The sequence below is a fragment of the Pogona vitticeps genome, chromosome 3, assembly GCF_051106095.1.
Source record: "Pogona vitticeps strain Pit_001003342236 chromosome 3, PviZW2.1, whole genome shotgun sequence".
NCBI classification, from domain to species: Eukaryota; Metazoa; Chordata; class Lepidosauria; order Squamata; family Agamidae; genus Pogona; species Pogona vitticeps.
In genome coordinates, this window is record NC_135785.1 from 58,878,392 (window position 1) to 58,904,809 (window position 26,418).

Sequence of the window (26,418 nt, forward strand, 5' to 3'; positions counted from 1 at the left end):
GCAAGCATTTATAATCCCACTAGTTACAATTTGTTAAGAAAAACAATGGTCTTTGTAGTTTAATCTACTGATTAGATATTTTAAAGCCAAATGCTTGCTTAGAATTGAAGTGTGCTTCAACTGATATGAAAGCAACGTAATGTGGCAATTAATTATCATCATCATCATCTTGGAACTACATGCAGAACATAATTTGACCACATCAGATTGAACAAATTTAAAGATCTAAGGATCAAAGTATTAGATCCACATCAACGATCAGTTTAACTAGTATAAGCTTTCTGAATAGGAATATTACATATTAAAATAACAAATATTAAATGAATTAATATTAAGCTATTTAATCAGTTCAATGACACTGGGAGATCACATTCAAAGCAGCAGCAGATATTGTTTCTTCTGTATACTAAAGTTTCAAATGAGATACCATGTGATTATTTTATATACTTAGTGATGTAACTACGATCTGGTTAACATTTTCAGCTTACGTCATTATCAATGTCTCTTCCCCAGGCTCCCCCAAGACACCATCAACGAAAAGAGGGATGGACGTGAAGCTGTACTTGCTCCAGGATCTTCCTTCATCAAAACTTAACCTGGTAAAGAAAATTAAAAATGAAGGAACAATTTCTGAAAACATTATTATATTCCTTATATGTGAGAGAAACAGGAAGCTATGATGACAAAACAGAGTTTGTATTTAAGAACTGTGAATCATGTTAACCTGGTTGGCATCTCACAGTCATCAAGAACCCGGAAAGGTATGTAAGCCCCTTAAACTATATCACAACCAACAGTGGAGAGAAATCAATGCAAGATTTCTCCAAGATCAACATTGCTTCCTATGTGTCAGTCTGGGCTGAAAACTCAGCACTGGGGTAGGATCCTGATACAAATTCCCACACCCTTAATACACACATATTTGCAACACAGATAGTATAAGGAATTTGCTTCAGACTTTTTTTTCCTATGTGAATCACAGGTATTGGGGGGAGGGGCTATTCTGAACTAAAAGAAATATGGTAACTGTGTGTCAAATCATGCGGCTAACATAAATTTCATGATTCCTGCTGTAAATTAATATTAATTCTTTCAGAGCTTCAAATGTTAGGCAGAGTAAAACAGTGCAACTCCTTCAGACTAACGCATACAACAATAGGGACACTAAAGTCTTTTTTTCTCTTGCTGCTCTTATGTGTGAAACTGCATTCTTTGCTTTAGTGTGATCAAGACAAAAAGCGTGTAAGTTTCTTAATTGGCATATCCTGGCACTTAGTTAAAATATTTAGTCACGGCCCAACTGCCAGTGGCGTGTAATATATAATGAAGGACTCTATGACTAATGAGATCAGAGAAGTCACAGTAATTACCAGAGATGTCTGATAGGCAGAGATGTATGTTTCATGGCAACCAAAACCCCACCTTGATCCAGATAGAGAACGCTGTGTTCTTCCTCAAAGATCTGAAGAAAAAAGGAACAAAATTTAACTCTTCTCAGTGTTGGAAGCAGTTCTAAAACAAGGCAGTAATACATTCCTTTTATGAGAGTCCTTTTAACTTGGGATAGAAGAATATGGCTACCTGGTCATATTGGGCTTTTATTGTAATATTTTTCATCTCCAGCTCTGTCCAAAATGTGTTCCACTGTCCTACGAGGCAAGCGTATCCACAGACATCACAGTGACCAAGGTATTGTTCACAACTGGCCCAACAGATGTTCCCGGGTTCCAAGCCCTACATCCTCTGGTAGGTGCCCACTCAAGAGGCAGCACCTGGAAAAGGCAAAGCAGGGAAGCCATGACGCTGCCCCTGAGTGGGCACCTGCCAGAGGAGATGGGGCGCAGAAGTGCAGAACACCTGTCAGGCCAATGGCCGAAACGGCTTGAGATAAATTCCCCACTGTGTCTCCTTGAAATGGGCTGGACTTAATGATCCAAGGAGTCCCTTCCAGCTTTGCAGTTCAAAGGTTATAGTAGAAAATTATAAATGACTAACAGTATTGCAAGTGAGCACCAAAGTAGTTTAATGAAAGACCCAGAGTACAGGAAGGCATGATTTGAGAAATTGTTACATAGATAGTGACCCAGTTAGTAAACCATTGGCTTTTTCATGGCAGAAATGGGAGCAGAGCAATCTCAAGATGGACATACAGTCTGTCTAAGAAAAGTTTAATGTCAGGTTAATACTGCAGCTGAATTTCAGAATCGTAACATGTGCTGACTGATTTGCTGAAACAGAAGCTTAAGGCAACAACAGCCTGGTTGAAAACCACAAAAAAAAAAAAAAAGACAGTGAGAATTGTATATTTTGAATGAACCAGAAACAGTTCTACCACAGTTTTTTCCAAGCAGGAGAGAAGTTGGAAGCCACTGTACCATAATATTCCTGTCGGCCCAGATGTCTTGTGAAGCAGGGTTGTATACTCATCTCCCATCTTCAGTTTACTCATCTTTTTGGAGATTTTTTTTAAACACCTTTTGGCTGAAATCTGACAGAAATCCAGTTCAATCAATCAAATGTATGGAGGAGTTTACTCACCAGTTTTCCTACTGATTCAATGGGCTTCCTCTAGTTACAATGTACTACTAGAGTCTAGCCTTTAACTCTGTACTGTTTGCCACATAAAGGAAGGAAGGAAGGAAGGAGGAATAACACACTAATGTTTACAATGTTTATGTGAATATTATGAGATTACAGCCCATCTTTCTCCTGCCCAATGAATTTTGATTATTGGGAATCACAAATAGAATTGTATGTGTTTTTAATTAGTAACCATAAAGGCATTAAAATTTATATTCAGTGTCAAGCATACAAGCAGTGAACCTCAGCATTTTATGTGTAAATGAGAAAGTAACTATCATTTCAGTGCTTACTCTTTGCTTTGTTAATTCCACTTAAGTGTGTACTTGATTCCACTTTATGAGGATAGTTATTGCATATTAATTAAATGCCAACTACTTACTAAAAATATACTTACTGATGTGCAACAACCATGCATTGTGTTGTTCATCTTATTACCCAATTGTCAAAGCTCATTAAATGCTTGTACTCAGTATAATGGATATGCAATTAACTTAACGGGCATGGAAACAAAGAAGGGTGAGAAGAAAACATTTGTTTGGGAATAATCATTTCTAGGTTGTTGTATTTTGTTTTGTTTTGTTTTTGTAAATGAACTGAAATTTGATTTCTTCAAGTGCTGTTTTCCCGAGAAATCAGTAATTTAAAGTTAATAATCACATATTACAGAAGATACATAATTCTGAAACCTCTGTCAACTTCTAGATTACAATACTTATTGACATTTTTCGGTTTCTTTTTGGGATTGTATCAGATTTGACTTTTCTTCTCTGTTTTTTTGTGTTGTTTCAATGCAAACCAAAGAAACGAACATATGAGTATCAAAACATTTGCAACTGCAACAATTTTCTGAGAGAAGGGTTGCCTTTTCTGACAGAATTGCAAGGGTGCCAATATTTTTGACCATAACTATATAATTTTGTAGAGAAGGACAGGCTCCTTTTCCAAAATTTCCTGAACTTCTCTAAAACCAGGTTAATGGGACCCGAAGACAGATGAAGCTAAACCTCTGAGTAAGCAAGACAGTCAAAACAACTCCATTTTGCACTTTGATGTTTTTAATAAAGACACAGGAAGAAAAGAGGGTCATATATTCTTGCCCAACTTGTGCTGCATGAGGAACTACAAAATTACTCATCTTCTCCACCCTAAGTAGGTGAGGTATTTTGTTGCACTCTTGACTAGCTAATAGAATAACAAATACATGTTTGTTTGTCACAGAAATGAAACAAAACTGGCAAAGTAACACGTCATTACAAAGAGAACTGTTTGTGCAAAATGAAATTATTTTCCTTTTGTTGCATGGATTTTTAAGGTTTCAGTTCATCAGGATGGAAGTATCAGCTCTCTGTGACTCTTTTAGCAGTTAGCCAATGTTTAGTGCTTGAGGGAAAGGATACTGGTTTTGTGCAAATAGTTTGTGCAAATTATGGAGACTTTGATAACAAACAAAAAAACCACTCCTTGTTCCACTCTCCCTTGGAAGCAAAGAATCTCAAGGGGCTTGAAAACCCCTTGTTGAAGTATCTCATTAGGTTGAGACAGACTATGTCAGTAAAAACACTACATTTCTAGCATGAAAACATCAAGAAATACTTGGGCTAATATGAGATGAACAAACAACCTATTAGCAGTGAATAACTCTCCACACAGCTTTCAGAGACAAGATTTCCCCAACCGTCATTGGCATAATTTAAGACTGGCTGTTCCTTCTTCCTATCCATATAAGAAGGAAAAAAGGCTTTTTTGTTGGTGTCAGTGTTCTTCTCTTGAAACCAGGCAGATCCCAGAGGACCAAATTTAAACTGACTAATTAACAGTGTTGGAGGACATAGACCTGAGTCCTCCAATGTTTTCACATGTGTCTATTTAACATAGGGCTAAAGCTGGAAGAGATTTTGTTTCCCTTGGGGTGGAAAGAATGCTCACTAAATGTCCCATTCTTTTTGATTTAGGCTGTCATTGACATGAAAAGAAATACTGAGGAGAAATTATAAAGCTCTGTGAAATTCCTCACCTCCTGCCAACTATGACACAAAAAGCTCTCCCCTGAAAAGGTCTCTGTAACTTGCACAAATTGTTTGGTGTCTTTTCCCTTTGAAGAGCATAGCATGCATACACACACACATTGTAAAGCACAGAAGGATGGTTAGACAGTTAAGAAAAAAAGCAAACAAACCATCTAGGTAAAGGTAAAGGTTCCCCTTGACAATTTTTTGTCCAGTCGTGTTCGACTCTAGGGGGCGGTGCTCATCCCTGTTTCCAAGCCATAGAGCCAGCGTTTGTCCAAAGACAATCTTCCATGGTCACATGGCCAGTGCGACTTAGACACAGAATGCTGTTACCTTCCCACCGAAGTGGTCCCTATTTATCTACTTGCATTTGCATGCTTTCAAACCGCTAGGTTGGCGGGAGCTGGGACAAGCGACGGGAGCTCACTCCGTCACGTGGATTTGATCTTACGACTGCTTGGTCTTCTGACCCTGCAGCACAGGCTTCTGTGGTTTAGCCCGCAGCGCCACCATGTCCCTGCAAAAACAAACCATCTAGTCCTTCCAATTCTTAAACAAAGCAGCAGTCATCCTAGGTTAGGGCAGTTGCACAAGCTACAATTTCTTTCAAAAACCCAAGATTCAAGAACTCTGTGGAAGGCACCAGGAAAATCTCTGTCATGTTCACCAGCAAAGAGAAGAATGTTGAATATCCTTGCTCTTGTGTGAGAGGCTGAAACAAATCAGGGTTTACATCCCTTCCTATACGAATCCATTTGTGAAAGGGGGAATGTTTTGAACTATCTCAAAATCCTTTTGAGTTCAGTGAAAATTGCTTAAGAGCAAGTGTATCTAGAATTGCAAGTATTAGGTTGGTAGTCAATCTCATCTCAGCTTGATTTACTTCTGAGTAAACATGCATAGGATTGCACTGTTACTCTTACACTTTAGTATTTATGCAGTATTTTAAAAGCTTTTTTGGCAGAGATTCTATTGACTGCTTCCAGTTATGTTGCAATCTCTAGTGTCTTCTGAAAGTTTTGATAACTGAGAAGTGAGGTTAGTATCACTTTCATTACAAGTTAATAAGGATATTTCACCACAAGTAATAGCACGAAAATAATGGATGACATTTTCCTGTTTGCAAAAATATAAGAAGAATTGAAACAAGGGTCAACAAGAAAAACAGGAAGACAATGAATTTAAATAGAAGTGAGGTAAGTATGACCTTAAACAGCTAGGCTTCGTAGTACCAAATAGCACTGAGATCATATAAAATTCTAATAGATGTGTTATTATATTAGATGACAGACAGAATGCCCTAGAATATAATTCTTAGTAAATTTAAGAAACTGATTTTTGGCTTCAGATCCTGTAAAACAGTAGACAAATCTTGAGAGAAGTTGGGGTCTGCTCAGTAATTGTAATTCAGATGTCCTAAGTGTCATAATTTTTTGTTAATCGTTAAATAGTGTCCAACTCTTCGTGACTCCATGGACCAGAGCACGCCAGGCCTTCCTGTCTTCCACTGCCTCCCGGAGTTGGGTCAAATTCATGTTGGTAGCTTCGATGACACTGTCCAACCATCTCGTCCTCTGTCATCCCCTTCTCCTCTTGCCTTCACACTTTCTCAACTTCAGGGTCTTTTCCAGGGAGTCTTCTCTTCTCATGAAATTGAGAAATTATTGGAGCCTCAGCTTCAGGATCTGTCCTTCCAGTGAGCACTCAGAGTTATTTCCTTCAAAATGAATAGGTTTGTTCTCTTTGCAGTCCAGGGGACTCTCAAGAGTCTCCTCCAGCACCACAATTCAAAAGCATCAATTCTTTGGCGGTCAGGCTTCTTTAGGGTCCAGCTCTCACTTCCATACATTCCTACTGGAAAAACCATAGTTTTGACTACAGTGGGGTCTTGACTTGAGAACTTAATCCGTATTGGAAGGCGGTTCTCAAGTCAAAAAGTCTGTAAGTCAAGTCTCCATTGACCTACAGTGCATTGAAAACCGATTAATCCCGTAACAGGCCGTTTTTGTTCCATTTTGGTTTTTTTCTGGTCTGTAAGTCAAATCTCAGTCTGCAAGTCAAACCTAAATTTTGTGGCCAGAGAAGTCTGTAACTCAAAAAGTCTGTAAGTCAAGCCGTCTGTAAGTCAAGGGTCCATTATGTGGAACTTTGTCGGCAAGGTGATATCTCTGCTTTTTTAAATGTTTCTAGGTTTGTCCTCGCTTTCCTCCCAAGAAGCAGGCGTCTTTTAATTTCATGGCTCCTGTCACCATCTGCAGTGATCACAGAGCCCAAGAAGGTAAAATCTGTCTCTGACTCCATATCTTCCCCTTCTATTTGCCAGGAGGTGATGGGGCCAGTGGCCATGATCTTAGTTTCTTTGATGTTGAACTTCAGACCATTTTTTGGCACTCTCCTCTTTCACCCTCATTAAGAGGTTCTTTAATTCCTCCTCACTTTCTGCCATCAGAATGGTATCATCTGCATATCTGAGGTTGTTGATATTTCTTCTGGCAATCTTAATTCTGGCTTGGGATTCATCCAATCCTGCCTTTCGCATGATGCATTCTGCATAACTTGTATAAATAAGCAGGGAGACAATATACAGCCTTGTTGTACTCCTTTCCCAATTTTGAACCAATCAGTTGTTCTATATCAAGTTCTAACTGTTGCTTCCTGTCCCACATGTAGATTTTTCAGTAGGTAGATAAGGGGGTCAGGCACTTCCATTTCTTTAAGAATCTGCTATAGTTTCCTGTGGTCCACACAGTCAAAGGCTTTTGCCTAGTCAATGAAGCAGAAGTAGACGTTTTTCTGGAACTCTTTGGCTTTCTCCATAATCCAGCGCATATTAGCAATTTGGCGGCACCTCCAGAAAAGTTCAATGTAGAAGAGCATAGGACCATAATCAAGTTCCTGTTTCTCCAAGGGAAAGGTTCAAAGTAGATCCATGATGAAATGTCACAGCCTGTGGGTGACAGTGGCCCTTCATATGCAACAGTTAAACGTTGGGTTGTCAATTTTAAAACTGGTCATTTCGGTGTTGAAAGTGAGAAACTCAGTGGAAGGCCTGTTTTTGTGCCTGCAAATGTGAAAGCCATCCATGATATGATTATGGAGGACCGCCGTATATCAGCCAAAAGTATTGCTATATATCTGAGAATATCACGTGAGAGAGTTGGTGCCATTATCCACAAGGACTTGGAAATGAGAAAGCTGGCAGCAAAATGGATCCCCAAACTTTTGACAACCAAACAAAAGAGGAAATGTGTGGCTGTTTTGGAACAGTTTTCAAGAAATGAGTCAGATTTCCTTGGAAAACTGGTAACTGGTGATGAGACGTGGATCTACTGTTATGATCCTGGGACAAAGGAACAGTCTAAGGAATAGAGGTACAGTTGTTCCCCCAGGCCAAAGAAGTTCTGAATGCAAAGGTCAGTGCAGAAGCAAATGGAAACAGTTTTTTGGGATAAGAAGGGAGTTCTGCTGGTGGAGTACCTCCAACAGGGTTCAACCAACAGTGCAAAATATTACTGTGCTTTATTGATGAAGCTGAGGCAAAACATCAAGGAAAGATGTATTCGTGAAAGTTTCACGGCTGGGATCTAATGGGTGTTGTGGGTTTTCAGGCTCTTTGGCTGTGTTCTGAAGGTTGTTCTTCCTAACGTTTCACCAGTCTCTGTGGCCGGCATCTTCAGAACATGGCCAAAGAGCCTGAAAAACCCACAACAACCATCAAGGAAAGACTTGAGGAAAGCTCTCCATCCTGTTGCATGACAACGCATTGTCACACCCTACAAGTGAAACAATGGCAAAACTGATGTCCTTAGGCTTTCAAGTAATGCCCCATCCACCCTATTCTCCCGACCTGGTTCCTTCCGACTACTATCTGTTCCCCAAACTCAAAAAACACTTAAACAGACAACGATTTGGGAGTGTTCTGGAGGCAACTAATGTCGCAAATGAGTGGTTACACCAGCAGTCGGAAGAATTTTATTTGCAGGGACTTAAGAAGCTGCAGGACAGATGTCACAAGTGCATTGACTTCCTGGGGGAATATGTAGAATAGTGTGGCAGTTCCAGATTCCTCGCTCAATTTTTTTCTGGGAATGGCTAAATACTTACCATCACGCCCTCGTAACTCACACCACAAGCACACAACCAAAACACATATACAGATAACTAGGGTGAAGGAGGAGACACAGGATGAAATTGGCTGGCTGGAGGGAGGAAGAGAGAGGTGGCAGCATCAACAGCTCAGCTACAGCATCCCACCTTCACTGTGGCCGCTCTTCTCAGCAGAGTGGGTGCAGACCTTCCTTCATGTCCTGCTACACTCCAGGCCATAACACTGTGGCTTCACCACCCATCAGCTGGGTGGAGCAGCACCTGCTCAGCCACAGCAGTCTGGCTTCACTGCTGCCACTCCTCTGGGCTGGCTCTTGTTGCTGCTCCTGCCTCTCCCACCACGTCTTCTGCTTCTGCTTTCTCCTCTTCCTGTTTCTGCTGCCAATGGTCCTCCTCCTCTCCAACCCTGTTCTCCCATCTTGCTGGCAAAGATGCAATTTACACCAACAGAGGGGTCTACATATTCCAAAACAATTGAAATAATTTGGTTTCACAAGCGATTTTAAATCAACAACCCTCTGTCGGAAGAGCATTTTACCTCTCTTTCCAACCAAAACCATGCTTCCCAGACACCCCCCCCCAAAAAAAAATTCCATGCTCCCATTTACATCATGGTGATACTTTAGGCTAAACTGAATTCTTTTAAAGAACACCCCATTCAACAGTGGTTCTTACTGTCAGTCAGACTGAGCTCTAAGACTCTCACTCCACTCCATAAATGTCCAGCAGTACATCGTTATAAAGGTACTCAGTGTAGTGTAGTGGCTAGAGGAAGAAACCAGGACTCAGGAGACCTGGGCTCAATTCTCTAGCTCTGTTACCGAAATTCACTGTGTGTGTGTTGAACTGGCAAAACCACTTCTAAGAACAACCTCACTTCTCTTGAAAACCCTATTAGAGACACTGTTCTGACTTGACATCACATAGCACAATAAGGAATAGCTAAAAAGAAGAGATCTGGCATAGAGATCTTATTTCTAATGCTCCTGATATTTTTGCTGTTCATAGATAACTGACATACTAAGATCCACTTGTCAATTTTATTTGCTAAAATATAGTTTCCTAACATTACATATTATGGTGGAGCAACAAACAAGATGTTTCTGCCAACCAAAAATGTACGGCAGATCGATTCTTCCCCGAGCTCAGTCAGTTTCAAAGACATGAAGGGGCATAATGTCAGTCTTTGATCTACATGGCAAACAGAAACCTAAAAGCATTACCTTACATGAATCATCTTGAACAGAGAATAACATTCTTGGATCAATCTCTTCCACTTCTGGCAAGAACAGAATATACACTTAATTTATACTAATATGTGCTATTTATATGTCTGTTATTTTTATTCTGTTGCTTCAGTGAAGGAACTGTGGGGATATAGATAAATAGCAGAGATGGGCACAAACTGCTGTTTCATCCATCAGTCCAACAGGTGTTCATGGTTCTGAGTCCTGCTTCCTCTGGCAGGCATCCACTCAGAGGCAGCACCCAGAGAAGGCAGGGCATGGAAGCTGAGGTGCTGCCTCTGAGTGGGCAGAGAGAGAGAGAGAGAGATATCCCATATGTATACAGTCATGCCCCACTTAACGATTACCCCCCTATAACGACAAATCCGCTTCACAACGATGTTTTTGCGATCGCAATTGCGATCGAAAAAAGCTGTTTTAATGGTTTTTTTTCGCTTTGCGACAATCGGTTCCCTGCTTCGGGAACCAATTCTTCGCATTACGATGATCAAAACAGCTGATCGTTGGGTTTTCAAAATGGCCGCCAGCTGCTCAAAATGGCTCCCCGATGTTTATAGGAGGCATTTTTCGCAAGACAGGCACCCGAAAATGGCCGCCGTATGGAGGATCTTCACTGGACGATTAGGTATTTCGCTCATGGGAACGCAGTAACCATTTTTAATGTTTCAATGGGTTTTTAAATTTCGTTTGACGACGTTTTTGCTCTACAGCAATTTCGCTGGAACGAATTAATGTCGTCAAGCGAGGCACCACTCTGGAAGTATGGTACCCTGCTATGACTCTATGACTCCTGGAAGAAGAGCCTGCCTTCTGCAGCCTTGGGCAAGCTGCACAGCCCCAGAGTGCCCCAGAAGAACGGAAGAGTGAACCACTTTTGAGTACTCATTATCTAGAAAGCCCTGTGAAGGGTCACCATAAGTCTGGATTGACTTGACATCACACACCTGTTATTAAAAACATTTCAAGAAAACTTAATATGAAGTCAGTTATCAAATGAATATTTTAAAAATGCTGCAAAGTAACTATTTATTTGATTTGAGGTAAACACACATGGGGAGTTCACAGAGGCTGTAGTTTCAGTCAGGCTCAACCTTCTGAAGAATGTTCAAGGTCACCGTTGCTATGGTGCAAAATAAAAGTGACTTTTAAAATCCTGCTTTCACTGTGGTAAGCATTTTATACTAACACACCAGCCACCTCATGGTTACCAAGATGTATCTCAAAGTTGAGGGTGGAAGTCACACAGTCTCCCTTTGTCTTTGTTATCCAGTGTTGTAAAGTACAGTTTGGGTCATATGTAGTTCACATCATCATGCCTCCACTCCACTGTTGGCCATTTAATGGTCCTGTTTCCTTTTGCTACTCACTTGTCTCCAGTTGTTGCCAGCATCGGATGAAACAAACATGCTGATATCATTATCGGACAACTCCGTCCCGATGTTACCTATTGAGAAAAGAATTATTACATGAAATGGCCTCTTAACAGTGGGGGAAGGGAATCTAAAGACAAGAGTGCCTTCTGCTTTTATTTGTCTTGACATTTTACTCATTTGGTGATGTTTATATTCATCAATTCAATGTGAAACAAGAACACACTACCATTTTTTCTCTTTTATAAGAGTAAACAGCATCTGTTTAGCACTTTAAACATGAAACCTTCATTTGCATACTATCTTCCTGTGATGCTTACAGCAAACTTGTAAAGCAGACCAGTGTTCTTACTGATGATGAGGAGGAAGAAAAATGAAATGCCTTAACTCAAAACCTCTAGAGCTCAAAACTGAACTTTGAACCAGGGATTTTCTGGCTTGTAGCTTGGGTCTGTTGACCGTTTTCCACATCATCCCCTCAAATACAATTTGGATTCTCTCTTACTGTTTTTTGAAAAATGGCATGCGATTATATATAGCATTGGAGCATAACCTACCAGAAGCCACAATGATGCCTGGAGCTGTATCCCGACTGGCAATGTTGCCTGAAGTGTATGGATTCTCTGAAACCTTCAGGTGGAGATGTAGAGAACAGTAGGGCTTGAAAGAAGAAAGAGAGATCCATCAAGATGGCATGCATCAGATAAGTTAAAGGAAGTCCTTCTGCATGCATAAGTTAATAATTGCTGGATTTTTCTGTGGTAGGATAGTATTATGCTTCTGTATGGGCTTTTGTAAGATATAACATGTTCCTACATGAGAGGTCTACCTAACTCTCTCAGATATAATGGAGGGGAGGAAAATGACAAAGTTTGGTGGCAGTTGATGGCCAAGTCATGGAACAAGGAACAGGGAGGACTCTCAGTTACGTGCCCTGTTTTTGCATTTTCTTGGCATATGCGGTTGCAAAAGCTGAAAATGATGTAACACAGACTGGCCGTTCCTAAATACAAGGAACCATTCTGATTTTAGAGCCAGTTGAAGTCAAGGAAATGTAAATTGCAACTGTGTATCATGAAGCCTTTAATCTGCTGATAGACATCTATAACATCTGGTAAATGCTCACCAGAAAGCAGCAAGATCTTGGCAATGTGCTGCTTCCAACAATTGATAAGAATTCACTTTTTAAAAACTATGTTTTCTTCAGGGGTGGGGAAAATTCAGGAGATCCAGGAGCCATATTTGTGGCTCCATATATTGTGTCCCACTACTGTCATCACCAACAACATTGGATAGACACATACAAAGCAAGGTTGAAATAATCAAAGGTGAAGAAATGAGAAAGTGTGAAAGCGAGGATGTAACATCTTGACACCCCCAAGAAGTCCAGGATACGTTAAGCCCCCACCTGTTTCCATATCTTTTGGATTCATATTGAGCTAGTTAGTCCATCAATGTGCCACTGCTCAGTCTTGACCACCCTCTTCATCCTTCCCTCCTTCCCCTAAATGGTGAATCTGAAACTGATGGAGATGGTCTTCTTCAATAACAAACAATGAACTAAGATAGAATAAGGATGGTCAATCTTGTGGGTTTGTGGGCCAAATTCTTGGGCTCTACCCAGTCTAGAAATAGCCATTAAAAAAAATTAACAGGATTGTTGAAGGGAGTTTGGCTTCTAAGCTTCCAAAAGCAGAAGCTTTTTTTTAATGAGCCACATATTGCCCATGAAAGTGCATATACAACATCAAGCAGAACCTATGGCCTTTTGTTGCCTGCATTGAAATGTAAAGTAGCATCCCTATCCCAGCATTCGGTGGAAAGTCTAGGTGATTAGAAATTCTCCACTGTCATTAAGGGAGAAGGCTACCTTCAGTGATGCAGCCCACATGACATATCCAGATCTACGAGGATACATCTCACTGCTCCTCACTCCTAGCATCAGCTGGTACCTGCTAGTTCCTCACTCAAGCAAACATTACTGAAGCAGGAGAACGAGGTAAACTGAATATGCAAAACAGTGTGTGTGTGTGTGTGTGTGTGTGTGTGTGTGTGTGTGTGTGTGTGTGTGTGTGTGTGTGTGTGTGTGTGAGAGAGAGAGAGAGAGAGAGAGAGAGAGAGAGAGAGAGAGAGAGAGAGAGAGAGAGAGAGATTTCATGGAATATCTTCTACAGATTCTACCCTGAACAGGCCACTAATCTCTCTCCTCCTTCAGCCAACAAACTTCATTTTCTCAATGGTACTGTTGATTGTAGATAGGGAGAAGACAGCTAGATAAAGCAGCCTATCCATGGCTGCTTTGGGTGGGTAGGAATGTCACCAGTGACCACTGCATCCATGACTAATACAACTGCTTCGCTTCTTCTAATACTGGGTTCCAAACTTGATTCATCAAAATGTGCTTAGAATTTACGATGAACAGAGATGACTAATCAGACCTAATGTTCTCCTTCTTCTTGTTAGAGGGTTTCGTGTGTTTTTTTCCCCAAGAAACAGGCAACATTTATCTTTCTACAAGCATGACATCACAGGTAAAGGTTGTAAATAACTAAATGCAATCTCTAACATGTCTTTGTGAGGATCTTAGAGTATGTGGTAGGAAAAGGAAGGCAGCCAAAGCAAATAATAAAACAAGGGCATCTTCTCTTTGCTGTTCAAGTTTGGGGTCATAACAATCTCCAAAAGCTAACCTAATCCCTCAGAGAGCAATAGAGTCCCAGTAGTTACACACAGAGAAGGCTGACCAAGGATACTTCTTTGCCTGCTATTTACTCAGCTAATGAATTCCTGCAAAACTGCAGGAAGGCAGATTTTTATTAAATGCCAGCAAACTTGGAATCAGATGATCCATTCAACTGCCTGCACAACCCAAGGTGAGGTAGGAGAAGAACAGAGGACTCTCTCCCCAAACATTTATACCTTTGAGGGACAATGTCAGCTCCCAAAGTCAGAATGGGATAGTTGCCCTGAGAGATGGGAGGTGAGCTCTCGCTGATATGACAAAGACAGACAGAAATGAATGAGCAGGCGTGCTGCTAGACAAGAACAATACACACTAACAGCAACTGACAGCCTTGGAAGGGTCACATTTTGCAGCAATCCATCTGGGGATGACAGGAAGCAAGACAACTGGGCTGAAGTACATTTTGAAAGAGGGGGAAGGGCCTTGAGTTCCTCAATTAATATTATCTGTTCTGAATGTCCAGCTGGGGAACGTATTCTCTAAAACCCAAACTGGCAAACGACCTGGTGGCACCTGTCAACTATTAGCAAATTACTGTAATTTTCAGTTGAACTGAGGAAAGTTATCCTCTCTCCTCATTCTCTTTCTTTTTGCATTTTAATACTATCAGATTACATGGTCTAATATTTCTCCTGTGTTTTATGTTTCTAGCACTCAACAAAATGCCAAGAGATGAAAGGAAGTTTGATGCAGTTCTCCCCTATTTCTCGAACAGCTACAAAATAAGCTGGTAAGCTTTTATCCGGTAGGTTTTACCTCCTCTTCTCTCTCAGTCCTAAAGGAATTACCTCCCTACCTCCACCACCTTACCTGAACCCTGACATTTAAGGGATTCCTATGAATAGTTATAACTGTGTGTGTATGTTCGAAGATGGAGGATTGAAATAAGAAAGGGGAATATTTTTCCTTTATTTTCTAAAAATTAACTGGGCAGTAGGTAACTGAGTATTGTATGGCTACACTATGTTGCCCGCTTTCCCTCCAACTATACCATTTTTGGAACAGTTCAATAGTGGCAAATGAAAAGAATTAGAGGAGTTCAGAGTCTACCCTCTTTGTTTATCTAACAAATACTTATGAGGGCCACAAGGTGGCAGACAAATCCCTATAGGCTTAGGGAGAAACTGCAGCTTGCAGACCAGTTAGGTAACAGAATTCAGGATGAAAAGAAGTGGATGCTTTGCAAGGTTGTAATCTATGTGATTCCTACTCATGAGGAGTCATAGTACCATTTCTGCAAGTACTTATACTTACAAGCAATAACGTGCAAGACATTCCACCATTTATACTTCGTTTTCAAAGTCCGTCTAGCGTACAGAAATAACCCTAGGGCACTTGCTTTGGTCACTGATGTTCGCACCTACTCAGATAAATCCAGGTGCACATCTTGTGCCACCCCAGGATTGGGTAAAATTTCTAAGTGCAGAAACAGTTGAGATGCCACTTTGACAATTAGAAGGTGATAAAGCAGTTTTCCTTCAAAGACACATTTTTTTCAACACTTACATATATGCATGATCAACTGGGAAACAGATGTCTCATCAAGCAAGCCCTGAATAACTTGCAGGTTACAGAGAAACAAAACTCTTAATAAAGATTCCAGATAGCTTTGTCATGAAGCTGCAGCCACTTCTATTTCTGGCATAAGTTAGAAATTGGTCTCATTTAATAATGGATTTCCCAGGAGAAGAAGAAAAGTCCAGGTGGTTGACATAAATGAGACAGGTGTGTCAGAAAAGATGTGGGTAGAAGAGTGATGGAGTATGCACAAGTGTATGAATTTATGTGTAGAAAAGGACCACGAAGTTGATGAACCTCCCAAGATACTGTCACCTATCTCACAGGAACTATTGTTGGAAAAAGAAATTACAAAGAGAGATCTGAATGGGTTATATCCATAAATTCAGCAGTGCATCTAGAGGCTGAAGCAGAAGCTAGGGCTTTTAGTATACTATATATCGTTATAGCCTAGTTTTCTGTACAGTCTTGTGTACAGCTGAAATGTTATTCTCTTGTAAAACTCAGCACAAGGAACTCCTTCTGGAAAATAAAAGTAATTGCATCAGTGCTTCCAACAGTCTAGCATTGTACACCAGCTAAAAGAAAATTTCCATTAACTTTAAAAGTGTTCATTACCTGTATCTGTGTCCCATTTCCCACTGCCATAGTCATGAACACTATGCACACAAACTTTTATGTGCAAACCAGTAGCCTAACTATTATATTACATGTTTCAATGGAATAGTTTGAAATCCACAAAACCTCTCATTTAAAAAAATATGTTAATTTTAAAGCTGAGACAATACTTTTTTTAAAATTCTTTTTATTGATACTGAAACAAACTAACATGCCTGCCTATGTAAAAAATCTTGTCACCTAATCTAGCAAATGCTGCTAAAGATGAATGCACCAGGAAAAACTTCACCGATATGAACGTTTTTCTTTTTAGCATCCTATACTAGAACTGCCACAAACTCCTGTAATGAAGCCATATGTTATGTAGATGGAGATGATGGGGGAACTCTAAGAAGGTGCATTGATTTTTAATAGGCCATGCCACTGTATAGTCAGAAAAACTTCCTCAACTGCTGATTCCCATCAGTCCCACAAACCATCACTTACCAAAAGGCAACGAACTGGGTTTCCTCTCAGATCTGTGTCTGGGGCCTGCAGCAAATGCCAGTCTCTGCCTTTATTGTAGGTGATGAAAGTTTTCACTTGGTTGTCAATCTTCTTGTTAGCCAAGAACATTCCCTTTATGCCTGCTACCTAGGAAAAATTGACATGGCTGAAAAACAGATAAATTAGACACAGATTGTGTGTGCATTCTTACCTGTCAAATCCAGCTTTGGGATATGGTGTATAGCATGAGTACACAGCAGACACTAAGATTTAAAAAAAGGCAACGAAATCTTCATTTCCCATCACCTACTAAAAAGTGTAAATGGCATCACTGTAGATTCAGTATTCAGACACTATAGTGGAGGGCTTCTGCTCATGAAGCAGTCAAGGTGATGTGCACATTCAAAACAATAAAAACAGTTAAGATTCATTCTTTATGTGAGTACAATGAGTTTCAAACAATGACTGAAAAAAGTCTTCCCCAGTAAGTTTTGTATATTCAGATCAACAGCCTTGTAGGAGAAGACCAAAAGGCCACTACCATTCTACATAATGGTCAACCCACAAGCAATATGCCAACCCTGCTATTCTCCCTTCCTTTCTCCTACCTAGCAGTGGAAGGATACTGCCTCTGTCTATAGAAGTTCCTTGACCTTCACGGTTTTCATTGGCCATTCATAAACCTGCCCTTCACAATTCTGCCTAGCTGCTTTTTAAGGCCACCTAGGATACAACCGCGGCTCAAATCACATCTTGCCCCTTCTCATTCTTGTTTCTGAAATAGCTATTGTATTATCACCAGCTGTCCGAGGCCTACAGCACAAACTGATGAGATGGAAAGAGCGACATGTTAAAAAGCTTCAGAATTACTCCAGAGATGAAGTTTTACATGTTTGGAAAAGGACAATTGGTTAAGCTCTAAATAAAACTGAATGGGATGCAAGAAGCAGCTTGAAAAACACTTTGCTTTGTCAAACAAGCTTGGCTTCCTCCATCCGCTGAAAATCAATAACACAATATCTACAGCAGCATGAGACACACTCTGTCATTGTTCCAATTGCTGGTTTTGCAGCAGGACAAAGGGGGAGGAGGGAGGGAACTTTTGTCTTCCAGCAGGGTGCTTCTGGCTCCCAGATCTAGCACAGATGCCTTGGAAAGGGCATACAAGAACTGTCTCAGAATGTCACCCATGAGGCCTTTTTCCTCTCAGGTGTTATTGTTTAATTGGCATCCAACTGCAAAGTATTGTAGTGGTAGGGAAAGTTACTTGAGTTTTCAACTTACATCGTTAACAACTAACTCAAGAAAGAGCGCGGATAGAAGCTGAAAATGAGGACAGTTGCTTTCTTAACACGTGTGGCAGGCTGTGGAGAGACGGGAGGTGCACAAAGGTTTCTGTTTGGTGCGTAACGCTGTTGGGAACCAACTGATGTTATAATTTGTATGTGGAGGGCATCCATGGCTAAGTGATTTAACTGCATAGTCCTGGATAAAGTTTTGGATCACAGCCAAGACAGGGGGTGGTGGTGGTGGAACAGTAGCAAGTTTGTCTTAGTGATTTCTCTGTTCCCAAAGAGACGTGAACACACAGATCTATAGGTTTATCAACTACATGTCAAGCGGTGCCAGAGAGGACCATTGCATACTCACCACAGAAAGAAGAAATTATATTCAAGAGCTTCTAACGTGACTATACAGTACTATATTCCCTTGGATTTCCTCCCTAGTTTAAAAAACTGCACATTTTAAAACTTTTTGAGTTGGTTTCTTCCTCTCTTGGAAGAATGCAGATTGGATACGCTTAGCTTTATGCAGGTATTTACCTGCTACACAAATAGGTCAAAAGTGGGGAGGGAACATGGGGGAGCACCCACACATATACCATATCAAATGTCTCCATGCTTTCAGCTATCTTAGACATCTTGGCATGAAGATCAGAAAGGGACTTTGTAACCTTGTTTGGCCACGCATATCTGACAGACCTATCACAGCTGAGAATTAAAATTTGTTTCCTAAGGTTTCCTGCTCATGGGAGATTTGTATTTATTTATTTTATTTTATTTACTTAAAATATTTTTACCCCGCTTTTCTCCCTGAAAAGGACCCAAGGCGGCTTACAACACTGAAAGACAATATTTAAAGTTTAAAAGCCTCTCTCCTGTGCCCCCCATCAGGTGCACCTGTGAAGGTGGCAGGACTGAGAGAAAGGCCTCTCCTGATGGTCTTAACATCTGAGCTGGCTCATAGTGGGAGATACGGTCTTTGAAATAGCTTGGACCCAAGCCATTTAGGGCTTTCTAGGTTAAAACCTGCACTTTCAATTGTGCCCGGAAACTGACTGGCAGCCAGTGGAGCTGCTATAATGGGGGTTATGTGATCCCTGTAACCAACCCCAGACAGCAGTTTGGCTGCTCTATTTTGGAACTGCTGAGTTTCCTGACACTTTCCACTGGCAGCCACATATAGAGTGTGTTATCCAGCTGGGAAGTAAATATGACAGTGGCCAGATCAGATCTCTCAAGATAGAGACATAGCTGGTGCAGTAAGTTTTAATTGTGCAAATGCACTCCTGGCCACCACCGAGACCTGGGCATCCAGGTTCAGGGATGAATCCAGAGCACCCTCAAACTGCGCACCTCTGTATTCAGGGGGAGTGTAATCCCACCCAGTACAGGCTACATCTCTATTCCTTGATCTGCCTTGTAAGTGCACTCAGATGGATGTGCCTACTAAACTTTTTTCAAATTTTCTAAATGGATCAACATTTCTGAGAAAGCACAGGATGACCAGGTGCAGGGCTTGTGTCCCACACCTAGTAATTCTAGGCATTCCCCTCAGCATTCAGACCTATGGGTACTGCAGGTAAATTCCTTCGCAGTCCTAAAAGTCAGAAAAAAAGAATTTTGGGGTGCATTGTATCCATTTGAATAGCTCTAGAGAAACACTTTTTGAGTTATCTATGTCTCTTTTACTGTGATTTCCCTGTTTGATATGCAGCAAGTTCTTGTTTTCCACACATTCAGATAACTGATGAAAAAAAAAGCATTCCTTACATTTGTGTGTATCAGGTTTCTAGTTAAGGTCAAAGACCCATTTTTCCTATTCACAAATTGAATGGAGAATGTAGAGAGGCCTTTAGTATGCAGCTCTTTTCAATAGAAAAATTAGATTATACAATTGCATTAGATGCTAAACAGCACACACGATTCTGCACTTATTTGTATTATATAATCACTGCTTAAAACGTGAAGGTGAAAGTAAATTAGCAACAGGTGACATTATCATTTTTCCCCACCTTCAGGACATTTGGTTTTGAAAAAGGAAAACAAAGAATGTGTTGGTGAAATTTATCAGAGTTCTATAGGTATAAAGGTCTATTTGAAAGAGCAGTTTTAACCCTAAATTACCATTTCCAAATATAGGAAAGCTGCACATAAGTGATATTCCATAAAATGCGCACATGTACAGTAAACATCATAATCTTATATATTCTAAAAAGAAAAACAAAAGAGTTGTGGCGTCTTACAGGCAAAGGCTAGTATTCTGTCACCTAAACATGGATTGGAAGGAAAATTACATACATATCTCTCCTAATCCAGCAGGTTTTCGGTGTATAACCAGCTACATGACCAATCTCACAACCAGTGCCTGCTGAAGTTTGAGGTTGGGAAGAGGAGAAAGATTACATGATTTCCCTTCCAATCCATGTTTAGGCAACAGGATGCTAACACCAGATTTCTTTCAGTGTGAGTTTATGTGGGTTACAAACCACTTATTCAGGCATAAAAGCAAGTGTTTGAGGAAGTAATTGTAATCTGCGGAAACTCACACTAAAATAAACCAGTTAATCTTTAAAGGGTCACAACTTTTGTTTTCATATATCCTATACATGCTGAAACAGACTAGTGTGACTGTCTCTTTGAGAACTGTCCCAATATTAATTGAACTATATGATCCCTATAGTTAGATACCGTTTGATCATTATGGAAGGCAAATGCTATGCCACCTAGTGACAGGTGCAGTGAAGAGGTAGCAAGGTGAGTGCCTAAATTAAAGTCATGATTACTAATTTGTACCATGCAGAAATTGTTTGTTCTAGTGACGAAAATCATGCCTAGATTATACTGAAACATCCAGAGTTTTAAAGAACCACTTTTAGGTGGTTAGTAGGGTGATGGTAGGATTAGGAAAATTGCAGTTTCAATCATCATGGAGCAGTAGCTCACTGGCCACCACTCTCAATATTCAGAAAATGATGCAGTAGCTCACTCTAGTCCTATATTAGCTCTTTGCAGGGAAGGAAGAACTGATTATAAACAGAAGTCCCATGGCAGCTGAAGGAAAAGGAAAAAGTGGAAGATCTTACACTAACAATTGTCAGTAAATTTCTCTAGTTTAGATAGAGTTTCCTACAGGACCACTCAATCCCACTTTAGCTATATCACTCTACCTAAAGCAGTGGCTCCCAAACTGTGGATCTCTAGCTGTTCATGGCCTACAACTCCCAGAATGCCTTATACTTGGCTATGATACATTGGGCTTGTGGAAGACCAACAACATCCAGGAATTGTTGTGGGTTTTTCAGGCTCTTTGGTCGTGTTCTGAAGGTTGTTTTTCCTAACGTTCTTCAGATACCAGCCACAAAGACTGGTGAAACGTTAAGAAGAACAACCTTCAGAACACAGCCAAAGAGCCCAAAAAACCCACAACAATCATTAGATCTCGGCTATGAAAGTCTTCGCAAATACAACATCCAGGGACTCAAGGTTAAAAACTACTGATCCAAATATATCCTTCTGTAACTACATTACTTGTTCTGTGTGGAAAGTTACTATGTTCTAAATTGCCAAGAATAAAGGACAAGTCCTAAAAGCACAATATTGAAATGTGAATAAGTGGCACATTTTGAGTTTGTTCCCACAATTGTTTGTCACAACAGGTAATCAATTCATGGCCTTAGAGCAACAGCAGAGAACACATAGCCCTACTAATGTTGTCCGACTGCAGTTTTCATCAGTCCTTCAATAATATATGGAAGGCTACAAATTCCCTGTCTGAAGAGACCAAAATTTCTGGGTGAGCATCCATGACTATTATTAGAACTTTACAGAAAAAATTACTCATCACTTTTGCCACACATGCTGGCTTGGATTCCCATCCACCTACCCCAACCTCCATCAAATTTGCACTTCTTTTTTATTTTTCAATGGAATCCACCACCACCACTCCAGAGCATATTTCATGTGTTCATCAAGTTCATTTTCCCCTAAGCCACTGATCATTTACAGCAGTCCCACTGGGGGACTTGCGCTGGATGGCTTTCAGCACACTCCCAGGCAAAACAATCAGATTGAATGGAATGCTATGTGCAAGCCTTGGTGTCAGCCAATATTGTTTCTATCTAGGCAATCAGCAGATACGACATGACCAGTCTGATCACATCAGTTTCAGTCCAGAGTGCTATGAACTGTCAGCCTAATAATACAAAAGCTTTTTGTTCACTACTTCCTCCTCCCTGTTCTGCCTTGGGATGCAGCACACCTTTACATAAAACTGTGAAACCAATCATTAACCTGATTGCAATAGGAGGTAACAGTCTGCCAAAGCACTAGAGGGATTAATGCATTGTTCTAAAAGAAATCCTCCTCTGTGTGATCAGGAAATCGCGTGGGTTCTCACAATCTCCTCTGGATTTAAACACTGGCCATTCACACTTTCATTTTCTACGTGGCTGTCTCAAGGTGCTCTCCAAATGCTGAAAGTCAAGTGTCAATGTCAAAGCCAATTCACCTGATATCAATGACATTCAGGTGGACAGTACAGGGAGATCTCTTGATCGATGGATATAGTGTCTCTGCAGCTTTTGACTACAGAGCAGGAGTGGCCAAGTACCAGCTAGCAGACTTTATTCCTCCCTTGATATTATTTTATCACACTTCTGATGGTCCTAATCCAAACTAATTCAAATGTCTGTCCCAGAGCCATCCCTAAGTAAAAAGATAACTCTGTTTTCAGCCTCTCAAATGAGATGCTCAAGGATTTATTTTCTCTGCATTTTAAAGTAAAATTTACTCTAATTTAATTTCCTTTTCTGATACACACATTGAAACATGTGGTCTTTGTTGCTTTCTTATTCAGGTAGAAGAAAAATGGTGTAACAGGTACTCACAGAGTGGCCTTAGCAGCCATACGGGTGATGTAAAAGTCAAAGAAGCAAACGAACAACTTCTAGTTAGCAATTAATGAGTCACCATTGTGATTCTTGGGGTGCCTGTACTCATTGTCTTGACATGCACTCAAGAATCCCAGTGGGGACTCTTTAATTGTGAGCTAGGAACAAGTCAAGTTCACACTGTTTGCTTTCCACATGTGTAACGAAACAACAGGACTTCAGCAAACATTTTAAAGAAGGGAGTAGTACTGAAATGCATATTTTGTTTCAAAATGCATACAAATATATAAAAGGAATGCAATTGTTTGAGCTCCATGACAAATCATAGATTGACACAGAAGTGTGACAGAGCAGGTCTATGAATGGACACATCTAAATTAACATGGACTGTGAATAAGTTAATCTGTTCATACCTTGTTATAACAGTTAGATATCCTGTATTTCAATTTTATATTTCTCTTTTGATTTTGCATACAAACCTGAGCACAGTCACTGAAAATGCCTTACCACTAGATCGTATTGAGGCTAAATTTTATGGAAAAATAAACACCAGCCACAGGGCTTTTTACCAAGAGAAAAGATTGACCCCCTAAAATACAGGCAGTGGCTTCAGAGTGTGACCTTTGTCAGTGTGAAAGTATGGGATAGCTGAGGTACAAAGAATGGTCTTCTGCACACAGAAAGTCCACCATTCAATTCCCAACATGTCCAATTAAAATGCTCAGTTAGGGTGAAAGACCATCGGCAAAGATCCTAAAAGCTGCTAACACTCAGAGAATACAATATTGAGAACAACAGTTTGAACAATACTGGTTAAGACGGTACTTTACTGACTTAATTTCCAAGTAGGGATGTACATACCCGCTGATAAAGAAAACCAGTGAGTTTTTGCTGTTATGCAGGAATAAAAACATCTCAGAGTACTCAACACTCCCCCTTTTTTGATGGCGTGTCTGGATTTGTCATGCTGTCTCATCAAGAATATTTTAAAATGTTCACTTTATCTTTATTATGAAAAAGGAATTTCTGCCCTTTATCTGCATGCTGATATCCTTTAAAATCCACATCAAAACATTCTAGCCTATTGAAATGAACCCTAAAGAAGGAGGTCATACAATGCTTCCAAAGTTGCTCCACATGTCTTGATTAAAATGTATGACTCTGCACAGAAATCGCACAACTAAATCTGCCCATAAATCATGTCGGTCAATTTAAATTTTTTTCCCCACTCAGAGGTAAATATGTCTAGGTGAGCACCTGATCAGGACTGGGCCCACCAAACATAGATAGGTAGTTTAAAGCCTATGGAACTTCAGCTGGCACATGTTGCCCTCCTTCCTTTTTGTAGCCCTTATATATGTGAGGGCAAGGGGAGTTTAGGTGGAAAAGCTGGAGGAAAGTTAAAGCTCCCTTACCCATGTGCAATTACCCTAGCCCTATTTCCAAACAAAAGAAAACAAAAGAGAGAAGAAGGAAAAAGAGAAGGAGGGAAAGAAGAAGAAGAATGTGCCCTCTTATCAAAAGTGGAAAACATTTCTGAGGGGGTACATTTAAGTGGTACGGTATGGGGGCAATGGCCATTTCAGTAGTATGAGATCAAAAATGCTATATTTCAGTTTAACTTTCTATTGCCAGTAACTAAGCCTGAGAGAGGCAGAATTGGAAGGGACTTATATGCAAGTCAAGGAAAAAAGGGCTAATCATGTGGTGAACCTTGGAGGGCTGATATGGTCACCAGGAGTGCTGAATTTGTCTCTAGAATCTGAGGCCTTAGTGATTTGATCAGGACGTTTCTGAGTCCAGGTCATTCAGGACTTTGTAAATTTATCATGATAAATTGCGTATTGAAACCATGGAGGTGAATGTAGCTGTGCTGATATTGCACTTGGTGTGTCAGTAACAAAGAGAACGTATACTCCATACACAGATTAAGCTGCAGAACAAAGGTCTCATCTACACACTTGTGTGTGTGCAAAAACCTGAGATGGGACTGTGTGCTGCTGTCACATACCTCATAGAGATCTATCATCACGTTGCCCTCGGGATCTCGACTGCTCTTGACGTTTTCCAAAGCCAGAGTAAAGTAGATCCCTCGAGTATCAGAGATATAGAGGTTGTAAGTGTCATTCTGGTTCCATTCCTGCACTGCAGCCAATACCTGATTCTCATCAGTGCTGATAACGTGCATGTCCTGAGGGAGAAAGCACAGGGAAGCATCGTTGTCAGACATCTTACTTGATTCCGCTCCAAAGTCAAGAGAGGGTGATCATCTTAGAACCAGGCAGGCATTCATTCAGGAGTATAGTCAGGGACCAAAGTCAATCTACTTGCACGTGCACATGTATATTTTACACTCTCTCTCTTCTACAAATATCTGCAGAGCCATAATGAATTGAGAACACATTAAAAGAATATTTACATAGGTGATAGTATTATACAGTAGCAATAGAAAATGAGTGTGCATTTTATAGGAAATGTAGAATACTAATTCTTTTTTATGCTCCAGCTGTGTGAGAAAATTCTACATTTAGGAGTCACTATGCATTATAGAAAGGAGCGCAAATGAACCATCCAGAGACACAGGGAATGTTATAGTAATAAATCAATTTATTTTCAAAAATATATATTTGATACATTTATATTCTGTCTTTTCTCCTACAAATTCATGCCATGGGTGGTTCTCTTCTTTATTCTCACAACAACCCCGTAAGTAGGTCAAGCTGACAAAACCACTGAACCATCCCAGTGAGTCTTCATGAATCAAGTACTTAACTGAGGGGGTGACGACATGGGTGTTTGGCCCACTATTTGGCCTTGGGACAGGCTGGTTTACTCATTTCAACAGCAATGAGATGACATAATTACTAGAGCAAACCAGCCCATCCCCAGAGTGTTTTGACCCGCACCTTTATGGGTCCCTGTCAGGAGCTACTCTTTTGAAGGTGTGAGTAGGTGAGTAGGATTGCTCTATTTTGGTTTGTTTCCAGCATGTGTGATCACTGGGATTGAATTAAAGTGGAGCTTCCTGTTTCAATTTCCCAGCTGGTTTCAATTTCCCTATATCATTAGTGGCTTAAACAGTCAGATTAGCCACTTAATGATATTGGGAAATTAAAAATGTCCTTCCTCTATTCCTCCCTGAAGTGAGAGATGAAGCGAAGTATTTAAAAAAAACCAATTAGGGCTGTGCTGATGCACTGTACCACTTAGATTTTTTTAAAATGAAAGTTTCCTCCTGGAAGCAGAAGAAGACAGAAGTGGGCAAGAAGAAAGACTTCTTTATCTTTTCTTTTCTGAAGGGAAGTAGACTAAATAGGGTCACTTGAGGTGCAATGTGGATGCAAAGATCACACCATATAACATACTAGACTTACTCAACCTTAAACAACCCTATTAAGCCTGCATTTGCCCACTTCAAATATGCTCTGTAGCTATGTCCTCAGTTTCCTGAGTCTTAATCCAGCACTCCAATCACTATAACACATTAGACCTAGCAATCTAGTAGGCTGTGTGCTTGTCCTTGTAAAGCTGCAAAATGAAATATAAATCATTGCTTGCCCATTGC

The 26,418-nt window shown here is 40.4% G+C and overlaps 1 protein-coding gene across 1 annotated transcript in view; it reads right to left on the reverse strand.

Annotated features, from left to right (window-relative positions):
• SORCS1 (sortilin related VPS10 domain containing receptor 1) overlaps positions 1–26,418 on the reverse strand; it is a 545,549-nt gene that overhangs the window by 82,127 nt on the left and 437,004 nt on the right. Inside the window, exons 9-14 of the mRNA XM_072995575.2 lie at positions 24,865–25,044; positions 16,682–16,828; positions 11,874–11,976; positions 11,314–11,390; positions 1,371–1,462; positions 489–596 (exon numbers count right to left, since the gene is read on the reverse strand). Of these exons, the coding sequence (XP_072851676.2) occupies positions 489–596; positions 1,371–1,462; positions 11,314–11,390; positions 11,874–11,976; positions 16,682–16,828; positions 24,865–25,044 (707 nt within the window). The remainder of the gene's footprint in view (positions 1–488; positions 597–1,370; positions 1,463–11,313; positions 11,391–11,873; positions 11,977–16,681; positions 16,829–24,864; positions 25,045–26,418) is intronic.